The following is a 21,727-nucleotide window of genomic DNA, read 5'->3' on the forward strand; positions in this document are numbered from 1 at the left end:
GACGCCGCACGCCTGTTTGACATCTCCAGCTCACAGCGGCGGGGGATCACGGCTGGACGTCGCAGCCGCGGGCCGAGGCGGCGGGACGGAGCCGGGACCAGCGATACGGCGAACACGCCTCTCAAAAAGCCTCAGACGAAAATTTTGGTATTTTAGTGGCCCATGAAGGGGAAAAAAATGTGCCCACTTATATTCGTTTATTTACAGTCTCGCCGTGACAACGGAGCAAAGCAGCCGTGATTAGTGCTGAAAACTGCAGAAATCAGACTTTGGCTTTGACATTTATTGCTTTTGATGAACCTCCCCTGAATTCAGAGCTCAATTTATAAACAAATGAAAACGTGGCCGCCGCCGACTTTCCTTCCATGGAGCGGCGCCGGACGCCTCAGAAACACACACCTTGGAGGACTTGGAGACCAAATACAAGCGCAGATCTTTCAGGACCGCAGCTCGGTCACAGCGGCTGTCAGATGACAACGCGAAGCCAAACAATCTCAGATTATCCAGGACCAAATCCTGAACGTCTGTGTGTGTGTGTGTGTGTGTGTGTGTGTGTGTGTGTGTGTGTGTGTGTGGTGTGTGTGTGTGGTGTGTGTGTGTGTGTCCTCCCAGGGCCCGTCCCCGGCTCCCTGTCCTTCGCTGCTGCACCTACGAAACAGACAGAGACAGCCTCTGCCAGCCTCCATGCCTGGAACCCTTCCAGACCCCCACCATGCCCGGCTCCTCGGCCGTGCTGATGCCCGTGAGTACACACAATGGCCCACAGAGGGACACGTGCACACAGACGTGGACGAAGGGCCTCCCGGAGCTTATCGGGGACGCCGTCTCCCGCGGCACGAGGGAACCGGGCCGCGGGTCCCGAACACGGGCCCCGCGTTGTCGTTAAGCCGGGAAGATTTAGTGGAACGGCAACGGGAGAGCCGGGACGATAACAAGGGGGAGAGCCGGGACGATAACAAGGGAGGAAAAGCTCCCGGTATCAGGATTCTAATGACACGACACGTGTTCTCATTGTAACACAAGACGGCCCGTGTTGACGGGACCGGGAAAAAAAACTCCCATGTTTATTAAATTAAGAGCTAAGCGATTTTCAGCGGGAAGATTGACGGTTCAGGAAAGGGGTGCAGGTTAGGGTGATATTTTTACACAAAACACACTTAGTGCAATTAAGGCGGCAGGTTCCAGGCCCGGGTCCCTGCGGAGGAGGGTGGGTGCGGGGCGGAGGGTGGGGGGTCAGGCGGGGGCCGCTGGAAATGGAGGCCTCGCTCCACAGAGACCGACACACCACCCACACTTTAGCAGCCGGGAGGCCAAAACATCTCACGCGCACACACACACACACACACACACACGCATGTGCGGAAGACGGGTTCTCCGCCGCTCCGACGACCCCCGACCCCTCGCTCAGCTGATCCCTGGCGGGTCCCGGGCCGCGGCAGATGGTGGTGCAGGGAAAGCGGCGTCCCGCAGACCCCGCTTTAACCCCTAATTTGTATGACCAAATAAAATCTCATATCGCAGCCCTGCATTCAGCCGGGGCTGTTTTGTTGATGTGTGAGGTCTGCCCGGCGCTCACACACACACACACACACACACACACACACACACACGGTTTCACCGGCTTCCTGTGTTAAGTCCCTCCATTCTGGCTTCCTGTTTTGGGTCAGCTACCTGTTATCATCACACAGAGCGAGCAGAGGGCGGCCTGTCATGTGAGATCAGTCTCTGCTGCTCTCTCATGGCCCCCCCCCCCCCCCCCCCCCCCCACCCCGCACCGCCGTTCCTGTTTTCATGACAGCATCCATGCCCTCCGATCGGGGCGCCCGTCGAAACGTTCGACGGCTCTTCCGCGGTCGATGAAACCGGTCCGTTGTGCTGCGATCCTCAGATGGAGAGGCCGATGGCGATGGGCTCCAGCATGATGGGTATGCAGGCTCCCGCCCACAGCAGCCCCTGTTCCTCCGCTCACATTCCCTCCATGCATTCTGAGGCCAAGCTGGTGAGTGTATGCATGTATTCCCAGTGATACGCATGCATTTATGATATGCGCGCACACACACACACACACACACACACACATGCGCGCTGAAAGTGTTGCAACTCTCTTTTCCACTGGGCCGTGCCAGCCCAGCTCTGCTCCCAGCTCTGTGTGGATTTCATCATTTGGTGTGTAATCAAAGCTGCGTCTGAACCTGCCAGTGCAGCGCCGGAGACCCAGGCTGGAAATAAAGGGCCCTTTATGTGGTCGGGCCTCGGCTGCCCACCGACCGCCCGATGTATATCTTAATGTACAGAACATGTTCTGTAGGTCCTGCAGCTTGTTAGCGCCGGTTTAACACGGCGGGGAAAAAAATCAAATGACCTCATCCCTCACAAAGCCAGCAGTTAGAGCGGCGGGGATCAGGCCCGAGCCCCCCAAGTGCGGCGGGACGCCGAGGAGATGCAACCGGTTCTAAAGAGCAGGAGGGAGGACAGGAAGGGGGGAGGAAGCTCCGGCGAAAGGCCTCGGACCGGGTCCCAAATACGAACGACCCGTAGCTTACCTGTGATTAATGTCAAATCAATTAACGGCTAAACGCGATGCGAAATGACTTCATTAATTCTGCAGCAACATGACCAGCGCTCAACCCCGCGTTGAAAATAAACAACTCTCAACACGGACGGATCTCCATAGAAATGGGAGCAAATGTCACGACTTGGTTATTGAAAGAAAGGAGAGAAAAAAAAAAAAAAAAAAAAAAAAAGTGCAAAGCATAATGAAAAGCATTCGTCGCGCTCGGTGTTTGGAAATGTTCAGCGATAGCCGGGTTTGCCGGAGAGAAACACATCTCGTGGAGAGAGAGAGAAAGAGAGGAAGGGGGGGGGGAGAGAAAGAGAGAGAGAGAGAGAGAGAGAGAGAGGGAAAAGAGAGAGAGAGAGAGAGAGGTAGTAGAGGTCATTAGAAGAGTTATTGCCGTGATAGAGGAGCGCGGGAGCATTCCCAGGGCATTTAATTCTCCCTCTCCCTCCTGCTCTCTCAAGATTGATCGTCTTTGTAGTCTCTTGAATCCCTTCAACTGTTCCTATGGTAACAAGCCGGGGTAACACACAATATCAGTGTATTAGCCTTATCTCTCCCCTGGCCATCATCCAGGCACATCTTACTCTTCCTTTTTTTTTTTCTTTTACTCCTCCTATCTGTGTAATTGAATTGTAAACGCCGCGCTCGGCCTCCGGTAAACATATGCGGTCACGGCGTGGCCGCGCCGCGGACGGGTCGGAACGCCGGGCGCGACGGCGACCGCGGGTCCGTCCGGGTTCAGATCCCCGACGTCTGAACACGACTGATGGAATTCGGCGATTGTCGGCCGAGAGCGAGAGAGTAATTGCGTTATCGGGGCGTGATCTCCAGTGTGGCTTTCATAAGCATAGAAGGAGTCTCTAATGTCTGTAATATCCTCGCCCGGGCCGGGTCGATAAATACGGCCTCGCTATCGGATAACCGGGCCGTGATCAGGCCCATGTGTCCCCTGCGACGTTCTCAATCCGGCTCTAATCGCATTACCCCGGCCATGTTGACTTTCCGCCAATGGGAAATCTCCCGACTGTAACCTCACACCCCGGAGGCCCGGACCTGGATGCACTCTCGCTCGCCAAAGTTTACATTAGTGGAGTGGAGAAGGGGGATCGAGCGGGACTCCCATAGACGTGGCGGAAACAGATAGACAGGGGGGTGGAAAAGCCAGAGACGTGGCCATCGACGGCGCCGCAAAACGGACGGGATGCCGGAGAAGCGCTCCGAAGGACTCGGGCTCCGAAGGGCTCGGGCTCCGAAGGGCTCGGGCTCGGCCCGTTTGGGCGGCGGCTCGACGTTGCGTGGAAAGCGGAGGGCGCGGAGGCGGGACTAGCCCGCCCCAGCCGGAGAAGCGCCCAGACTCCGGGCTAATGAAGGCTAATTGATTTTGCGGTGGGCCCGAGCGGCAGGGAGGCCCGTCTCTGGTGTAAATAGTTAATGAGCCGAAGGACTGCCGCGGCCCCTCTGGGACGCCCGTCTCGCTCTGAGCTCTCTGCTCGCCGTCATCGCTACATCGGCGTCCGTCTTTGTGCCGTCCTCTATTTTCTCCTGAAGTACCGTGGTCCGAGCGGCGAAGCCGACGTGCTCTCCCTCGCCGCTTTTTACTGCGGCCGTCCGGAAGCGTCGCCGAGGTCCGAGTGTTTTCTCCGTTTGTTTGGGCCGTTTGTTTTCTCAGCCCTCTCTACGGCGAAGCGGCGGGCGCTGGCGGTGCCGGGTGTGGTTGTGTTCTGTGCTGTTGTGGTCGGGGGAACAGAATGGAGTGTGTTGTGGGATAGTTGACCCTCAGAGTGTGAAGGAAACGCTGCAGAGAGGAGGCCAAGTTCCACAGCGCGCCGGCCAATGCATTACATCAGCGCTCAGAGCCAGTTCTCCACAGGGCCTTGCGAACAGTCACACACACACACACACACACACACGCACACACACATCCACGCATGCACCGTCTGCTCCAGCTCTGTCCAGCTCATCCCCTCACGGCGTGGAAACCGCAGACGTACGTACCCGCGCAGGGTCCGATCCGGTTAAAGAAGTGACAAATGTGAGTCATCCGGCGAGGATGTGCACGTTTGCACACTCCGCCGGGTTCCCGAACCTACTCCGGCGTGCACGCGCTCCCGGCGCTCCGCACGAGAGATAGTCACTATGGCCCCTCTGGCTCAGCAAGCCAAAACAAGCCCTTATCGTGCCGGCTCGAAATAACATGAGCGGGCGCCAAGTATGGAACATGACTCAGCCCGTGCCACCGGACTGCGGGATCCTTGCTTTTTTTTCCTCGCTCGTCTCTTTCAAACGGTCTCCGAAGCTTTCGGCGGCGAGCCGGCCCGCTCCTTCCAGGCGGCGCCGTCCCGTAAGCCTTTGTGTCGGCGCATGAAAATGTGCTATTTATTATCTCCCAATTATCTATTGTTTACATTGTTACTAAGGACAATAAATTTGTCACTAAGCATGTGGCTAGGTGCTGAGTTTTTTATGAGGTAAACAATACTATATGTTCCTCGGCTGCAGCTCCCTTGGCCGCGGAGCTGGCACCGCATGGGCGGATGACATAATTCCTGGCATGTTCTAAATGTGCTCCTTTTTACTTGAAGGGGGGAAAAAAAGAAAACAGCGCCGCTCTTAAAGAAACATTTCACGGCGCGCGGGAGGACCAGCGACGGAGGCTGCACCCGCGCAGCGTTAGCTCCCCTTCGCACGGCCCGCGGCGCACAACAAGTCGGGGCGGTTCGGGAGCCGCGGCCGAGCGAGCGAGCGAGCGAGGGATCGATCGCTCGTGAGCCAGAATGTTAAATATTTGCTCTTTTCTGGGGATCTGGAGAGGCGCGTCGCCTTTGAGCGTTCAGCCCGGGGTGAGGTTTTCATTTTCAACCTCGATAAGCCGGCGAGCACCTGGAGCCTGACGGCAGGCTAGCGGCAGGCTAGCGGCAGGCTAGCGGCAGGCTAGCGGCAGGCTAGCAGTAGCAGGCTTCTACGCAACATCTGCATGAATGGCGCCATTGTCGTCCTGTGACGTCACAGGACGGTGAGCTCAGAGCACAGCTGAGTCTGCAGGCTGCCGCGCTCAGCCTTGGAAAAGCTCCGTGTGCCGCGTGCGTGCCGGTCCGTGTGTGTGTGTGTGCGCGCTCATGGTTGTGTGCGCGGACGTCTCATTTTCATGGCACCGGCACCCCCGACGCCCCGCGAGTCAAAACACACCTGTGGATTACCGGGCCCCGGCAAACCGCAGAGTTAAAGTTTGGATAAAGATCTGTTGTGTAAATGTGTGGCCGGCTAGTAAAGTAAACAATCGGATGTGTGATAAAACACAGTCGAACGCTTGATAGAAGACACACGTCCTCGCTGACAGATACAGGTTTCACTCGACCGCAGAGCCAAAAGTCACTCCGACGGACGCGGGGAAGTTTGTGTTTTCAAATGACAAACTCACACACGTGTGTGTGGCCGCGGAAATGGGCGGGTTCAGCTTTGAGTCCCGCGGGATCGATGTGTCGGCGGGTTCAACGGCGCCGGAGCGGGACCGGCGAGTTCAACCCCCTCCGGCTGAGATGCCTTTGCCAAAATGTTCGATTTGTCCGAAGCGCAGACAAACCCGCCCGACGTGCTCGCCGGAGATAATTAGATGTGCCGGCTCACAGATGATGCAGCGTCCGTCTCGCTCCGTCCGACGCCCTCCCTCGTAAAACGTAGCGCTCCAATGACGAACTGATTGCTCGCTACAGGTTTCCGAAGCAGCCGGAGCTGCGTCCAGGTTCCTCCACGTCCTGGAAGTCCTGGGAAATACAAAACGAAAAACCCTGGAAGAGCCGACCGGCTCCCCGCCATGAAAAGCAGGTGGAAAATGAGAAAATGCATCATGGAAACCTGTCGAATACCTTATTTTCCCGTCAGCGTCCCGCAGAAGACCACATCTGCAAGGGCAAAGTCATTTCATGGATAATATTCATGTCCTGGCCCCAGCGCACACTCTTGATGTTTAGTTTTCTTGAGAAGGACCAGACCAGTCGGTCGTCCTGCTCTCAGCGGCCGCCCGCTCTCAGCGCAGCGCTTTCCGGCGGTTCTGATTGATCAGCGATCTCTGCGGCTCCTCCTCAGAGGCGACAGCCGTCAGTCCCGGGGAATTCCTGCAGATCCGTCTGCGGCTGCAGCCGGGACCCAGGAGGCCGAGACATTAGCAAAAGCTGTTTGAAACAAGGAACGGCATAAGAGGCCATGATACAATTCTGATTCTGAGGGTCACGTGTGTGTGTGTGTGTGTGTGTGTGTGTGTGTGAGGACAGTGCCCAGCGTTGCGTGTGTTTGCCTCTGGACCCGCTGTTGTCCCAGCCGTGCTGATGGGAGGTTTATGTGAAAGCCACTTGATTCTGGTTCAGGGCTCGTGAATGGACCTGGGATCCAGCGGAGCCGGGTCCGTTTAAACCGGCTGGCCAGACCGGGCCGGCCTGCCGACCCCTGCGGAGAACCAGACCTTAGCGAGACTCTGCGGGAGTCCATGTGTTCCTAAACACGACCGATCGGCGTGATCAATAAGTCCCTGGGGTTCGTCCTGCCGTGCAGGGAAAGGTAGAATTCCAAGGTTCCACCTGAGAATTTAAAAAGCACCGCCGGCTCTGAGGGTCTCCTACGTGACGGTGGCGCCGGGATAAAAACCGGTGAGGTGGCCAGACTTTGATCGGTCGAGGAGGTCGAGGAGGTCGAGGAGGTCGAGGAGCGAGCCGGGATTCGACTCCGCGGTCGACTCTGCCGGGTGAAACAGCAAAGCGGTCGTTGGTTTCCCCCGAACGAACCCGGCTGGTCTCAGCAGGAGACGCTCGCTGCCGTCCGCCTGTTGTTTTGAGTGTGTGATGAGAACACATCTTTGTCTTCTCACACACGCCTTTGCCACGCAGAGGGGACACACACTCTGTGGTAGGAGGCCCATCCATTAGCTTGACAGGGTGCAGGAGCCGCCAAGAGCGTGAGCGCACGCTTTGGAGCGCGTTCCCGGGCGGGCGTGCGTCTCGCCGTGCACGATGCTGACGCCGGCCCCCGCCGGTCTCCGTCTGGAGGCGACCGCGCCGGGCCCGGCTCGGCTCGGCTCGGCTCGGCTCGGCTCGGCTCGGCCCGGCGTAGAAGCCCGAGAGGAGAGGGGGTGACGTTGCAGCGCCACGCTCCCATCAGACTGTCTGCCTCGCCGCTCCCCGAGGAAATCAGTTTAACAGTCTCCCTGCTCTTGGCAAGCCGGGGGGGGCTGTAAGATAGGGTGTGTGTGTGTGTGTGTGTGTGTGTGTGTCTTACTGCCTCTCTGGGCGAGAGGGAAATCTAATAAAATGGAGCTAATGGCGGTGTGGAGTTTTCGGGGGCAAAGTGCGGCTCGGCTCGGCCCGAGGACAAAAGGGGGGGTTCGGATCCTTCCGGCGCTTGGCGGCCAGAGCCTGGCTTCGGCCGCGAGCGAGGGGAACGTCACCGCCGCGACGGATGCTCCTCACCGACCAATGAAGGGTGGATATTTTTCTTTTTCGCTGAGCGTCCGAGGTGCGGCCGGAAATCCCGTCTCCGGCACTTAAAGTGTGACTCCTCAGACCGGCTAAATCTCCCCGACCTGCTCGGAGGCGCCAGGAGGCCACGGGTCCCTGGGTGGTCCGCCGCTCCACTTTTAAGGGGAATAAAAGTGCTCACCCCGACCTGGCAGGGTTTGATTTAGGCGTCCGGAGCCGGGCGTGGCCTCCTCCCTTTGTACCTGCGTCGCGCTCTTACGTCCTCCTGCCCGGGTTAATAGATATGAAGTCATCTGGCGAGGAGGAACCGGTGTGTGTTCTGGGGACGTGGCCAGAGCACTCACAGGGACATCACTCAGACCCCCGTGTCACAGAGGAAGTGGCTATTAATAAATATCATTAATGGGCGATCACCTGGGCTCCCTGAAACCACATAAACGAGAAAGGTCTGGAGAAGGAAGAAAGAGGAGCGGGGCTGCAGGGATCAGAGGTCTGCGAGGAGATAGCTCCCCTCTGGGCACAAGACGGCTGAATCAGGGACGGCGTTTTAACAATGGAAAATCAATACGCCTCCTGCTTTCAGAGCTCTGTCAGGATGAATGAAATGCTGTCTGAAATGCGGGCGATTAGTCTCCGCCACACATTTATGGTTCCCGGGGACGGCCTGGCGCCGCCTCTACATCATCAGCACTCTGCGGGAGCCTTGTTTTCCAGCCGCCGGAGGCCGGGACGTGCGAGCGAGCGAGCGGGCGAGCGGCGCGAACGCCCGCAGGCTGACACCTGCAGCAGACTTAATGACTGTTTTCCGCCGCGGCCGCAACGTATAGGCGCGGGTGTGTTATTAGGCCGAGCCGCGCGGCGGTTAATTCCCGCTGCTCAGCGGCGTCTGCGAGAAACACGCCCAGGTGTTAAAGAGGCACGGAGGAGCCCGACGGCGAAGGTGTGGCGGAGGGACGACCCGCTCATCAGTGTCCCGCTAATGACCTTCCGCCGCGTCACTGCGGTCGCGGACGCAAACGCCTAAGTTGGGGCTGCGCCGCGTTTTAAGCCGCGCCGCGTCCAGGCTCTGGAGGGAGCGGCCGCCGCGCTGTCGGACACGGATCGGGGCCGCGGTAAGACATCTCTTTAAATCCAACCAACTCGGCGCCGCCCCGGTTTCTTCTACCACCGAGTCCTCGCTAAAATGGAACATTATGTCGTCCACGTGAGGTTAACGCTTCTCGACGACCGTCTCGATGCCCGAAGCTGTTCAGCTGCATCTGTTTCTTCTGGCTGTGCGGCGTCCGCACCGTCCCCGCGGCTCGCCGGCGTCCTCGGCCTCTCCGGGGCTCCTCAGATGAATGCTAATTCCATTAATAAGCAGATAGCGCCGCGCCGCCGACCGGATGGCTGTCAGACGCTGATAAACGAGCCCTCGCTGTCGTGGCGTTGCGTGAAGAGAAGTCCTCCCAAACATCGCCGCCCCCCCGCTCCTCCGGTTTCCGCTCGCCGGCCTCGGTTCGGCATCTTTGGCAAACGGGGAGAAAATGAAAAAAAATAAAAAAGGTCCTCCTGGCTTTTGTTGGCTCCGCGGTGAGAACGACACGCCGTCCGATCCTGATCGGTCTGCTGTTTTTCCAAGAGGGGCGGGACCGGCGGCGCCGACTGACCCGCCGAAGTAAAGGGAAGGTAGAAAGTGAGAGGATGTTCTGTGACTTTTAACTGTAAGTTTGTTTAAAATGGATGTTTCCGCTTCGTCCGTGGGCGGGTTTCTATTTCTGACGCGTCTATTTTCGACGCGGCATCCAGATGACCCGTAACTTCTGCCGACAGAAGGGGGGGGTCAGAGTTTCCGACGGCGCCGACAGCCGCGGGCCCGATGTGACGACCCCGGCGGTCACGGAGGCCGAGCTTCCTGGCTCACGCCGGCGTGAGGAGAAGACGGGGAAAACGCAAGATAAAAAAAGTCTTGGAAGGCACGTGGGGCCGAGGGACTATGTCAGGCATCCGTCCCGATGACATGCAGAAACCAAAACAGGTTCGGCGAGGTCGGGATTTCACGTCGTTCCTCACGCGACGCCGGATATGGAAGGCAGAGACACGAGAAGCGAGCGCCTTGAAAATCAGCGCATTCGGAGGCAAGATTTAGTTGTTTTTTTGAAAACCTCTTCATTCCGGCGGAAAACCGTTCCGCTGGGCCGCGGAGGCCGGCGGTGCGCTCCGGTGGCGTCCGAGCGCCGTGATGCGGACCAGCTGGACGGCGGTCCCAGCGGGGACGCCGAATGCCAGGGCTGTTAAAAGATACGGGCCCCGGACACGGCGTGGACCCTGACAGCAGCTGGGAGGAGGGGGAAGGGAGGCGGCGAGGAAGCAGAGCCGGGAGACGGACCGCCGAAAACTTTGTGGAATTCACAACAGTAGCCTGAAGCTCAGCCGCTTTGTTTTCTCACTGTTTACCGAAGGGCAGAAAGCAGAGAAAGCAGAGGTTCTTCCAGGGTTTCTTGAAGCTTTGTCTCCTCGTCAGACGCACGCCAGACGTTTCGTGTCGAAACGTTCAAACCTGTCCGGGTCTGTAGCTTGTAAAAGCCGGTTAACATGTGAAGGACTCATGCGAGGGTGCAGACGTGTGTGTGTGTGTCTGTGTGTGTCTGTGTTTGTGTGTGTGTGTGTGTGTGACAGCAGATGAAGCCCGGAGGCCTGTTTTGGCACCCCGGTGTTTGGTTTATGTTTTTTTATTTTCTTTCTCTTTGGTCGTCTTGTATGAGAGGCCCAGTGATATCGGGCCCTGGAGTAGCGCTGGATCCTGGTAAACTCGGGGAGCACAGATGCACCTGGATGGAGCTCCTCTCCGGTCCCCGTCCAGGCTCGTACAGGCCCCGCGGCCCCCGCCGGGTCAACGCGGGACGATATGAGAAGATGTAGCGCCGGGCGGGACAAGGACGAGGACGGGGACGTGGGGAGGGACAGGAATGAAGGGAGACAGAGGACGGCTCGGTGGCTCTGATTTGCTCCCCGGACGCCAGATTTACGGAGTCATTTATCACCTCATCCAGTTAGCGCCCGTAGCTGCTAAGTAGCTGCCGCCGAGCTAACGGCGGCCGAACGACGCTAAGCTCCGTGACGTTGTCTCCTCAGAGGCTGAAGGCGGCGCTGTCGCACCACCCGGGCACCATCGCCAACGGCAACATGAACTCCATGGGCCACATGATGGACATGATGACGTCGCGGCACGAGCAGGGCGCCCATCACCACATGCACTCGCACCCGCACCAGCACCTGCAAGCCCCTCCCCACGCCTATCAGCACCACGGCCACCACCACCACGCCCAGGGCCACGGGCAGGGCGCCCACCACCACCCGCAGGGACACAACCCCCATCACAACTCCCACAACCCCCACCTCCACCCCGGCCACCCGCACCAGACCTCGCCGCACCCGGCCATGCACTCCGCCTCGCAGGTAAGACATGCGGCGCCCCGCGGGAGCCCAAGCTTTTAGACGCCGCCGCCGCAAGCTCAATAACGCATTAACTTTGCTGCGCATTAAAAGCTCTCGTATCGCCGGGAGGCGTGGCCTTCTTCCCCGGCTGAAACAAAGCGAGGCTTTAGAAGTCGGCTATTAGTGGTTTAATGTAAAAGTGCAGCCCAAACCGTTTTCCCCTCAGCGCCGACGTTTCCAGGCACCCTTCGGAAATTCGCCTTGTTTTTGGCTTTCCGATTGGCCGGTCGGCTCGGGTCAGCGTCAGGTGGTGTCGGAGGTCGGGCGGCCCGTGTGAGCGTGACACAAGATGCGCAGGCGGCGGAGCGTCGGGTCCTGAGGCCGCCTCGCCGCATTCCATATATTCGGTCACGTTTCACAGAACTTACGCGTATTTCGGAGCGGACGCGTTTTCGAGACGCCGCGTTCTCGCTTTGTCCGATGGCGTTCGCGCCCGCAGACTTTACGGGCGAGGCGGCGTGCACGGGCACAAGTGGCCGTATGTTCCCGACGCGTCATTAAGGCATTGAAACAACAGCGGCCGTATGTTCAGCGTCCATTAACGGAGCTCGTACTTTCCGTGGTTCTCTTAAAAATGCTCATGATCTGAGGACGGAGAACACTTGACCTTGCCAAGTATATGTCGGGGCCTGTCAGAGCGCGAGCGGCGCTCCGTCTGGAGTGTGACTTAGTCTGAGCGGGAGTGGGCGGCGGAAAAGTGCCTGACACCTCTTTAATAAGGCGGCGTGGCGGTGAATCGGCCCAGTCAGTGAGCGGTGGGCTGCCGGGCGGGGGCTCGCCGGGCGGGCCGGCGGGCGGGCGGGCGGGGTGTTTGGGGAAGATGCCAGACGCGCGGCGGCCGCGGGAGGTAATGTATGGATGCTTGTTCTGACGCAGACGGGTGGCTGGATGTTCTCCAGGTGCGCCCAATCAGACGGAGGCGGGCGGGCGGGCGGGCGGCGTCCGTCCGGCCCCAGAGCCCGGCATTGACGACGCCGTCTCCCCCTCCTTTCCCTCCCCCTGTGTTTTAGATGTCACCCGCCACGCAGCAGATGCAGCCCACGCAGACGCTGCAGTCTCCGCCCAGCGGCGGGGGCGGCCGGCGCAGGCGGGTGGTGGACGAAGACCCGGACGAGCGCCGGCGGAAATTCCTGGAGCGCAACAGAGCGGCGGCGACGCGCTGCAGGCAGAAGAGGAAAGTGTGGGTGATGTCCTTAGAGAAGAAAGCGGAGGAGCTCACCCAGACCAACATGCAGCTGCAGGTACGAGCCGGCCGCGGCCCGACCGACGCGGTCCGAGCGCTCTGCTTTCCAGTAGAAACCACAGCAGGTCTGATGCGGTCGGAGGTAGAAGCGGCGTCCCGTCCGCCGGCCTGCAATCGGGCCGCAGGGACGCCGGCGAGCCACTGCGTTTCTAGTTTTACTCCAATAAACGCGGCAAACGTTTCACAGGTCCACCAAACACCAGTGTGTGTTTCGGCATCTGTGGAAACCACCACCATACCCGTGCCTTCAGGGGCTTCTCAGCGAGCTGGCGGGCGCTGGCGCTGTCGGACCGCACCAGGAGGCGGAGCCTGTCATGGCCGCCGGTCCGACATGGCCGCGTTTATTTATGGAACAATTCCAGTCACATATCAGCCTGCTTTTCAATTCTAACGCTAATGCAAGGTGATTGTGTGTGTGTGTGTGTGTGTGTGTGTCTCAGAATGAAGTGACTATGCTGAAGAACGAGGTGACCCAGCTCAAGCAGCTTCTCCTCACTCACAAGGACTGCCCCATCACGACTATGCAGAAAGAGTCTCAAGGTTACCTCAGTGAGTAGCTCTGACATCAACACACTCACACACACACACACACACACACACACACACAGCCCGCCCCATCACACGTGTGTGTTGGTCCCACGGCGCAGATAGCACCGCTGTGGAAACGCTTGCTAAATGTTGGCCGGAGGTGAGGTATAAACCCGGCCCGCCGGAGAGGCGTTCCCTGCCAGGGCTCTGGTCTGGTCCGGCTGAGTTTCCAGCTCCCACGCTCCGTGCCGAGCCTCCTCCCGCGCCGCCGCTCGGCGGTCCGAGTCCCACGCGAGACTCCCTTTTCCGTCGGCCGGCCCCTCCCGCCCCGGAGGCTTCCGGGAAGCCTGCGTGGGAAAACGCGTCACGAGCCGCGGGCCGGCGAGCGAGCCGGCGCGGGATTCCCAGGATCCCGCCGGGCCGCCGCTCAGACACGCGATGACATCACGGCCCCGCCCGTTGATACGGATACGAGTGACATTTCCATGTAATTAGGACCGGGCGCCTCCCTGCGTGGCCGCGGCGCAGGAAAATCCGTCTCAGCGGCCGGCGGCTGAAAGGCTCCTTTATGAGGCCGGGCCTCCCAGACGGGGCCGGACTCCAGAGACGGGCCGCCGCCGGCCCACATGTCACCTTCAATGCGGCGGCGCCTCCTCAGCCGTGTTTACACGCTCGCTTTTCCACTTCTTTATTTGCGTTCTTATCTATTTCTGTCGCCGCTGCCCAGGTGAGCCCTCGGTTTTTCCGCCCCGCCCGCTTCCGCTAACAAAGACGCTCCTCCACAACGTCACGCCGTCCGCCTCTTGTCTCCCCAGGTCCAGAGAGCAGTCCGGCGGGCAGCCCGGTGCCGGCGTGCACGCAGCAGCAGGTCATTCAGCACAACACCATCACCACCTCCACCACCACTGTCGGGGGCGGCGGCGTGCACGGACAGGCCAACCACCGCACAGACATTAACCCCATCCACTAGGGACACGAGAGACTGGAACCCCGGCGTGCCTCCGGTCCCCCCCGACCCCTGACCCCCGACCCCCCGACCCCCTCCGGCCATCCAGTTCCCGCTCTTTGAGAGCCCCCGGCCGCACATGCTGCCCCCCCCCCCCCCCCCCCCCCCCTCAAGGAAAACCTCAAAGGCCTCCGAGGCCGCTCTTTCTACGGCAGTATGTATTTTTCCAGACGTGCGGCTCCGGCAAATTCTGTTCACTCTGGGTTTTTCCGTCTTTCTTTGCGTGCGGCGGAAGCTAACGTCCCACTGCGTTTTGCTCGTTCTCTTTCTTTTCATTGTGTGTTGGTACAAAGCTAGAAGAGCGAGGCGTTCAGAGAAGGGAAAGCAAACCTCGGACCTTCTTTGAAGCGCACCTTTCCATCCGCGCTCGCCATGGCAAACTCAACACGTGAGCTTGCCGCCGCCTTCAAGGTCGCCGTTACGCGTCGGGGACGGGAATATGCAAGCGAGCGCGACGACCCCCGACCCCCCCCCCCCCCCCCCCCCCCTCCCCGTGCCCCAGAACCCCCATGACCGCCGGGAAAGCCGGTCTTGGCGGCGTGACGTGACGACGGCGAGCGCGTGATCATTGGAAAGCAATACGTAACGGTATTGATCATCGACCGCGTGGCGCCGAGGCCCGGTCCGGCGGAGCTACAGAACTGAACACTGTGATACCCGGCGAGGCAGCTGAGGAGTCCGGGCCCCGTCCGGCCCCCCTCCCTCCCCAGGACCACCTGAAGCTTTAAACCCCAGAGCCTTTGCGTCTGGATCCGCCGTGTTTGTTGACGGATCCAAAATTCCAAATGAAAGAGGACGTTGATACGGATGTCGTGCCGGGCGGCGCCGCCTCCTCCGCCCACGGCCTCAGAGTGAGGAGGACCTGAGGAGGAGGAGGAAGAAGAGGAGGAGGAGGAGGAAGAAGAGGAGGAAGAAGAGGAGGAGGAGGAGGAGGAGGAGGAGGAGGAGGAGGACAGGACAGGACAGGACCAGAGAGCGGAGAAGTTGCCGGTGTTTCTGAGGGAGCTGTCAGAACTGGCAGTTTTTGCTTTTCAGAATGTCACGATGTGCCTGAAGTTTTCTTAGGGGTTCTGTTGGCTTGATGCGGTCGACAGAACCAAACCCCCCATCTCCCCCTGTGGCCCGGCCCCCCCCGACCCGACCCCCCGGCTCCGTCTCGGGCGGGCAGCTGACCCAGGAGGGGGAGTCACGCCCCCTTTCCCCCGTTTGACCTCTGACCTCAGCCAGGCCTCTGCAGTTCAGATTGTCTGATGGAGCCCCCCCCATCTCCATCGTCCGGCCCTTGGAGCCGGGATGCGGGCCCCCGGGCCCCCGGGCCCCCCGGGCTCGGTACCGCCGTGCACTGTGTCCTCAGCGAGGGTGGAGGAAGTACATTCCCCGGACAGGTGGAGCCGTTCCCCGAGCTGTCTATGCACTTTCTCCTCTGCCCCCCCAGAGGCTCCCATAGCCATATTAATGTCTCAGCGACCCCCCCGCCCTTTTCACACACCAGCGACAAACCCAAATGTGCTCGGTTTCCCGTGTGCCCGGAGGGACCGTGTCTGGTCGCCAAGCCGCTGCCGGCGGAAGAAGAAAGAAGCGCGACCGGGAGCTGCAACAAAGTGAGTCTGGTGGAAGATGAAGGAAGGCCGGACGCCCTTTGGGGCGGCCGCTTCGGTCGCTGCTCGCTAAAACAAAACTTTCACGGAGGCTTTAAGACGGTTTGCCACGTCTGGACCTTTGCATCTGTGTGTGTGTGTGTGTGTGTGTGTGTGTGTGTGTGTGTGTGTGTGTGAGTGAGTGCCCACGATGCTGTGTTTGCTGACCAATCGGAGAACTAGATGTCTCAAAGGGCTTTGTCCAACCTCCCTGTGACATAAACTTGCCTTATTTCATTTTAGATATGGAGACCCCCCCACCCCCACCCCCACGCCCCCCCCGCATGTGAAACTATGATAACCGCAAAATACTCAGAACTGGAACCATGTGTGGGGGGGGGGGGGGGGGGGGGTGCACGGCCACGCTATGTTGGGATCATTTCATCCAGAGGAGAAGAGTGGCTGCATAAGGCGGACGAAGCAAAGGACGAGTGTGTGTGTGTGTGTGTGTGTGTGTGTGTGTGTGTGTGTGTGTGTGTGTGTGTGTGTGTGTGTGTGTGTGTGTGTGCGTGCGTGCGTCTCGGGACTGAAGTGCCCATGCATTAATGATGTTATAATTCTATTTTAAAAAGAATGAAAAGTATAAATATTGTACATACTGTCATTAATTTCTATAACCGTGTCCATTGAATGCAGCCAGCCCTCAGTAAGGGGACCCCAGGGGTCCTGGGGGGTCCTGGGGGGGGGGGGGGTGGCCCCTGCCTGTAAATAGGTCTGCATCCAGCACTTGTTGCCTGTTCTTCTGTGTGGAGGCTCATTTCAGCTAAAAGCCATTGTTTGTATGTGACGCCCGCAGAGCCCCTGCATTTGTACAGACGTCCCAGTTATCACTGCAGTTACATTACGGTATGAAAATAAAGCACTTGTTCTGTAACGCACGGCTCAGCCCCGTCTGGACTCATGTGTCAGTGAAACCACAAGGCCTGGAGCTTCAGCAGACCTTTGAGCTTTGAGGAGATGGTCCTTCAGAAGCTCTGTACCAGCGAGGGAGGGTTAAGGGACACTCGTCCCATGACAAGGAGACACCTTTTAGATCACTTTCATGGGGCCATGGAACACTCTCACACACACACACACTCACACCCTGATCTGGAACTCTGGGTGAGATTTATGGGTCTTCTCACCAGATGTCCTTGTTCCCGAGCTGATGGCTCTTGGGCGCACAGCGCCCTCCAGTGGACATCCTGCTGTCCTGCACGGGCAGGGAGGCTGCCTGAAGGATCATCCTAGATCTTTGAAACCCACGGTCTCCTCACAAGAAAATAGGCTTTATATCAAACTGGGGGAGGTGGGAAACTGAATGCTCAACATCCCATAATACTAAGGCAGGCTGGAGACCTGGGAGACTAGGGGCATTTCTAGGTGAGGAGCATTGTTTTGAAGGTAATCGTGGATCCCGTGAAGCTACAGACAGAAGAGGTTCACGGGCCAGACGTTACAAAAAAAGGGTTTTATTTGATGTTATTCATAGCATCTTCCTGAAGTTTCATCTTTAACCCCTCGTTGTCAGGAGTTCAGCGACCAGCAGCTGGAGGGTGGTGGAGCAGGCTGGGGGTCTGGACCTCCTGGTGGGGCCTGGGCCTCCTGGTGGGGCCTGGGCCTCCTGGTGGGGCCTGGGCCTCCTGGTGGGGCCTCCTCCAGGACGTCCACGGCTCTCATAGGCGTCAATGGAAAAAAAAAAAACAAAAAAAAAACCCTTTCCATCTCTGGAGCAGGTTTTCGGTCATTTCCACCCGCGGGTGGAGAGGAACCTGTCCATCATGTCAAAGGACCTCTCTGGTTGGTCGTAGGGCAGGATGTGCCCCCCTCCTCGGATGACGACCTGCACGGGGAGGAGGAGTTATCGTGAATCCTGTCCAAACGTAGAGACACCCCCCCCCGCCGGGCTCGCTCACCTGGAAGAACTCGCCCACTTGCTTGACGTAGCCGGCCACCTCCGTGTCGCTGGGCTGCAGCTTCCAGGGGAAGCGCGGGGCTCGCTCGAAGTCGGCGGCGCCGGTCCAGTTGACGGTGGGCAGGAACCTCTCGGTCAAAGGGGCGGCCACGATCACGTCCAGCTGGCCGCTGTAGATCAGGACCTGGAGGCAGCAGAGCGCAGGGTTGCAGAGACCCGCCGCGGCAGACGGGACGAGAAAATCCGGCGGCGGTCACCCTGTAGGCGTCCATCAGCTCGCCCAGCCAAGGCTTGATGCTCTTCATCACGTCCTGCATGAGGTGCTTCTCCACCTGCGAGCCGTCGTGGAAGGTCAGGTTGCCCACGTGGACGGCCCGGCGCACCGCTGCCAGGGTCACAAACTGGGAGAAGTATTCCTGGTCCTCAGGCTCCTAAAGCGCAGAGATGCGTTGCGATAACTGACTCATCATCGACGATTATCTTCTGGCGGCTCCAAAGCACCTGGCAGGACATGTAGTTGAAGTAGTTGGTGCAGCCCGTGGCGTTCTGGAAGAAGGAGGGATACGGATCCACGTCCCCGTTCAGCAGGCGGTCGAAGACCTGAAGCGGACGTAGAAGAACGTCGTCCTTCTCTGGCTCTCTTCTCTGGTTGAAACGCTCCTCAGAACCCCGAGCCGGGCGTCGTTACCTGGAAAGCCTCCACCCACTTCTGCTGCCGGATGAGCTGGACGCCGAGGTCCGTCTGCTCCACCACGTACCGCTTCTGCACGTCGTCGATCAAACCCGTCTGGAACAGGAACTCTCCGTAACCGCCCAGCATCTGACGGCGAGGAGGAGATGCAGGGTTGCGTTTCTGTCAGATGGAACCACCACGGCGGCGGAGGGACACGCACCATCTCTGGGTCACACAGCCCGTCGCCGATGGCCATGCCCTTGAAGTTGATCTTCACCTTGGCGCCGGGGTTGTTTTTGTGGATGTAGTAGGAAACGGCCGGGACGTACTTTCCTGCGTAAGACTGGACGGAGACGCAAGCGGCAGGGACGTCAGGTACGGGAGGACACCTCGCAGGACAACTTTCAGCTCGGGATTTATCGGGGAAAACTCGCCTCTCCGGTAGCGTAGAACTCACTGGACTGGTATTCAGGGAAGATCTGGAAGAACTGGGTCAGAGCGCTGGAGAAGCGGCAGGAGAGCCATCGGACCGTCAACCGACCCGCTTTGAAAGAGTCAGTAGGTTCTGGGGGGGGTGTTACCTGTACAGGTCTCGGCCCACGTCGTCCTGGTTCTGGGCGAAGCCTCTGTCATCGTCGGTGAAGCTGAATCCGGTTCCCACCTGGAAGCAGAACCCCGTCAGAGGCCGACCGGGCTTTTATTGTGAAAAGATAAGACGGAAGTAGAACCCACCGGATTGTCGATGTACAGCACGGAGTATCTGGAGGTCCAGGCGTGATCCCTCAGACCCACTGCGCAGGTGAAGAGGAACGGCTAAGGTCACGCGTGGATTTTCGGTGCACACATGTGGCACGTTCTTACCAGTCAGGTTCTTGTAGACCACGTACGGCCCGTGCTCCACGAAGAGCCCGAACATGGAGGTGCCGCCGGGCCCGCCTTGCAGCCATAGCAGCACCGGGGGCTGGTCCTGGGCCGGCTGCGCGCACACACGCACACACACACACAATTAATAATTCTTGCAACCAGTCAGAAGTTGCAATCCATAATTGATCCAGCTCACCTTCAGTGCCGGGAAGAACCAGAAGAAGAGGTTGCTGTTGTACTGCTTGTTAACTGTCAAGTAACCAGAGTAACCCTTGACATTGTCCCCCGGTAGGTCCCCCACCAGACTCAGTCTTCTGGCTGGACACACACACACACACACACACACACACACACACACACACACACACACACACACACACACTTTTTTACTGCTGTCACTTAAAAACACTGAACTTTTGTGTGGACTTTGCAGTAACCCTGCTACCCTGTCATAACTAGCTGTGTCTGTGGTATTATTTAGCCTTTTTTTTTTTTTTTTTTACTTTAGCACCGTGGTTCTGTGTGTGTGTGAACATGCTGCAGTATTGACACACAGCTGACTTCGACCTGGTCCGCCTGCTGCACCACGTGATGCGTTCAGGGGGCACCGGACACTCGGGTGTCGGAGCAGGCTGAGGCTATTTTAACAGTGAAAAGCGAACACAGTGAAGGTGTGTCGCTGAATATCCGCAGGCTGGTGACATCGCGTCTGTGTGCGCAGGTAAATCTTTCATGCAACCTTCACGTTTGGACAGAGAAGGTCACTTCCGTTGCACTCGCGCTCACAATGTGGTGTTGACGCCGAGACCGGAAGTGACGATTGTAGATAGACGCAGAAGTTTTCGCGTGTGCGTGTTTGTACCTTCGTCCACGTCGCCCCTCTCCAGGTAGGGGGTAAGGAAGAGGGGCAGGCCCGGGTCCCCCCCGCCGGGGCCGCGGACCCGGTGAGATTTCCTGCAGAAGAAGGAGGAGCAGCTCCGGGGCCGGACGGGGCTCAGCAGGACCCCCAACAGCAGGAAGCCCACCGCCTCCCCGCGCAGCCTGGCGGCGGGAAACACCCGCGTCAAACTACAGACCTCCGATCAGTGTGTGTGTGTGTGTGTGTGTGTGTGTGTGTAAACGCCGTGCCCGTGAAGCTGCCGCGCTCTCACCTCATTATTCGTCCACTTCCGGGTTCCGCTCCGGCAAGCTGCTTAAGAGGCTGGGAGCGGTCATGTGACCAGCCAGGGCCACGTGATTCATGTTTGGCAAGTCACCTGACCTACATCCGGGGCTTCGCGCTGCCCCTCTCCCTGAATGCTGATCCGCGGGAAGCCGAGCTCGGCTCCTCGGCGTGTGTGTGTGTGTGTGTGTGTGTGTGTGTGTGTGGACGCCGTGCCCGTGAAGCCGTTATCTGCCGCGCTCCCACCTCGTTCTTCGTCCACTTCCGGGTTCTGCTCCGGCGAGCTGATTAAGAGGCTGGGAGCGGTCATGTGACCAGCCCGGGCCACGTGATTGAACGCTGATCCGCGGGAAGCCGAGCTCGGCTCCTTGGCGGAGAAGTGTGTGTGTGTGTGTGTGTGTGTGTGTGTGTGTGTGTGTGTGTGTGTGTGTGTGTGTGTGTGTGTGTGTGTGTGTGTGTGTGTGTGTGTGTGTGTGTGTGTGAGAGCCCCAGCAGAGCGCTATAATCCATCCATACTAGCTTAGCTAGCATGGATGTTTCACCTGCTAACTCCCCACAGGAGAGTTCGGATCAGAGGTACGTGTTCCACGCAAGTGTCAGTTCGATGAGAACAGGATGTTTAAACGAGTGCACGATCCTCCCCACAAGATGGCGCTGTGGCCCCAGTGTTCCCCCGCTTGGTCGTGACAGGCGTGGGCTCCCAGGCGCTGTCACTGCTGGCTTCACTCACTGCCTTCATGTCTTGTTATTTTACTTCTCCTGGTTCCTTCGCACCATCCTGAGGCGCTGAACTGTTTTTAGTCGCTTTTATCTCCTCTCTGGCTGACGTGTTTCCCAAAAGCAAAAAAAGTTGAACCTCCGACACCCCATGCGTTCTGGAATGTCAGGCGACGTGCCCAGGTTGTGTTCCCGGTCGCCCCCGTGGTTCGGGGTGCACACATCACCATCGGCTCGTCCACGGCGTGGAGGTGGGACCTCATCTTTAGACTCCCAAGAGATTCATTCAATCGTTTTATCTGCGGCACCCACGCCGCAGGTCCTCCCAGCTCAGCTGTGATGTCCAGGGTTAGTGATAAGAAACCAGCGAAGGCCTTGTTAGTGCAGAGACCCTCAGGGGCCCGGGCCTGGTCCTGGTCCAGGACCAGGTTCTGAGAACTGGGTCACCTCAGGTGAAAGGGAATGAAATGCTGAACTTCTTCATTCCAGCAGACACCGCCC

At 58.8% G+C, this 21,727-nt stretch overlaps 2 protein-coding genes across 2 annotated transcripts in view; one reads left to right on the forward strand and one right to left on the reverse strand.

The window, feature by feature from the left end:
* The window catches only part of LOC147229560 (cyclic AMP-responsive element-binding protein 5-like), a 14,603-nt gene extending 253 nt beyond the window's left edge, over nucleotides 1-14,350 (forward strand). Inside the window, 8 exon segments of the mRNA XM_086155793.1 lie at nucleotides 613-635; nucleotides 637-705; nucleotides 707-742; nucleotides 1,889-1,999; nucleotides 11,140-11,463; nucleotides 12,513-12,743; nucleotides 13,186-13,294; nucleotides 14,089-14,350. Of these exon segments, the coding sequence (XP_086011919.1) occupies nucleotides 613-635; nucleotides 637-705; nucleotides 707-742; nucleotides 1,889-1,999; nucleotides 11,140-11,463; nucleotides 12,513-12,743; nucleotides 13,186-13,294; nucleotides 14,089-14,243 (1,058 nt within the window). The 3' untranslated portion in view covers nucleotides 14,244-14,350.
* A 2,999-nt stretch (nucleotides 14,351-17,349) lies between these two features.
* cpvl (carboxypeptidase vitellogenic like) lies at nucleotides 17,350-20,876 on the reverse strand. Its single transcript, XM_086155063.1, has 13 exons — nucleotides 20,499-20,876; nucleotides 20,210-20,388; nucleotides 19,544-19,665; nucleotides 19,345-19,459; nucleotides 19,216-19,274; nucleotides 19,065-19,144; nucleotides 18,918-18,984; nucleotides 18,704-18,826; nucleotides 18,499-18,630; nucleotides 18,312-18,410; nucleotides 18,068-18,241; nucleotides 17,812-17,994; nucleotides 17,350-17,738 (listed from the first exon to the last, which is right to left on the reverse strand). The coding sequence occupies exons 1-13, from the start codon at nucleotides 20,501-20,503 to the stop codon at nucleotides 17,640-17,642; spliced, it is 1,437 nt and encodes a 478-aa protein (XP_086011189.1). The 5' UTR covers nucleotides 20,504-20,876; the 3' UTR covers nucleotides 17,350-17,639.
* Nucleotides 20,877-21,727: the final 851 nt, after the last annotated feature.

Source organism: Fistularia commersonii, chromosome 11, assembly GCF_037954325.1.
Source record: "Fistularia commersonii isolate RoL2024-O1a breed Wild chromosome 11, RoL_Fcom_v1.0, whole genome shotgun sequence".
Classification (NCBI taxonomy): domain Eukaryota; kingdom Metazoa; phylum Chordata; class Actinopteri; order Syngnathiformes; family Fistulariidae; genus Fistularia; species Fistularia commersonii.

What these genes read in the sequence shown, in the direction of transcription:
- cpvl (XM_086155063.1), bottom strand. An exon ending in GGTCTACAAGAACCTGACTG is followed by an intron (nt 19,275 to 19,344) that starts GTAAGAACGTGC and finishes TCACCTGCGCAG; the next exon opens with TGGGTCTGAGGGATCACGCC. An exon ending in AGTTCTACGCTACCGGAGAG is followed by an intron (nt 18,827 to 18,917) that starts GCGAGTTTTCCC and finishes GTCTCCGTCCAG; the next exon opens with TCTTACGCAGGAAAGTACGT.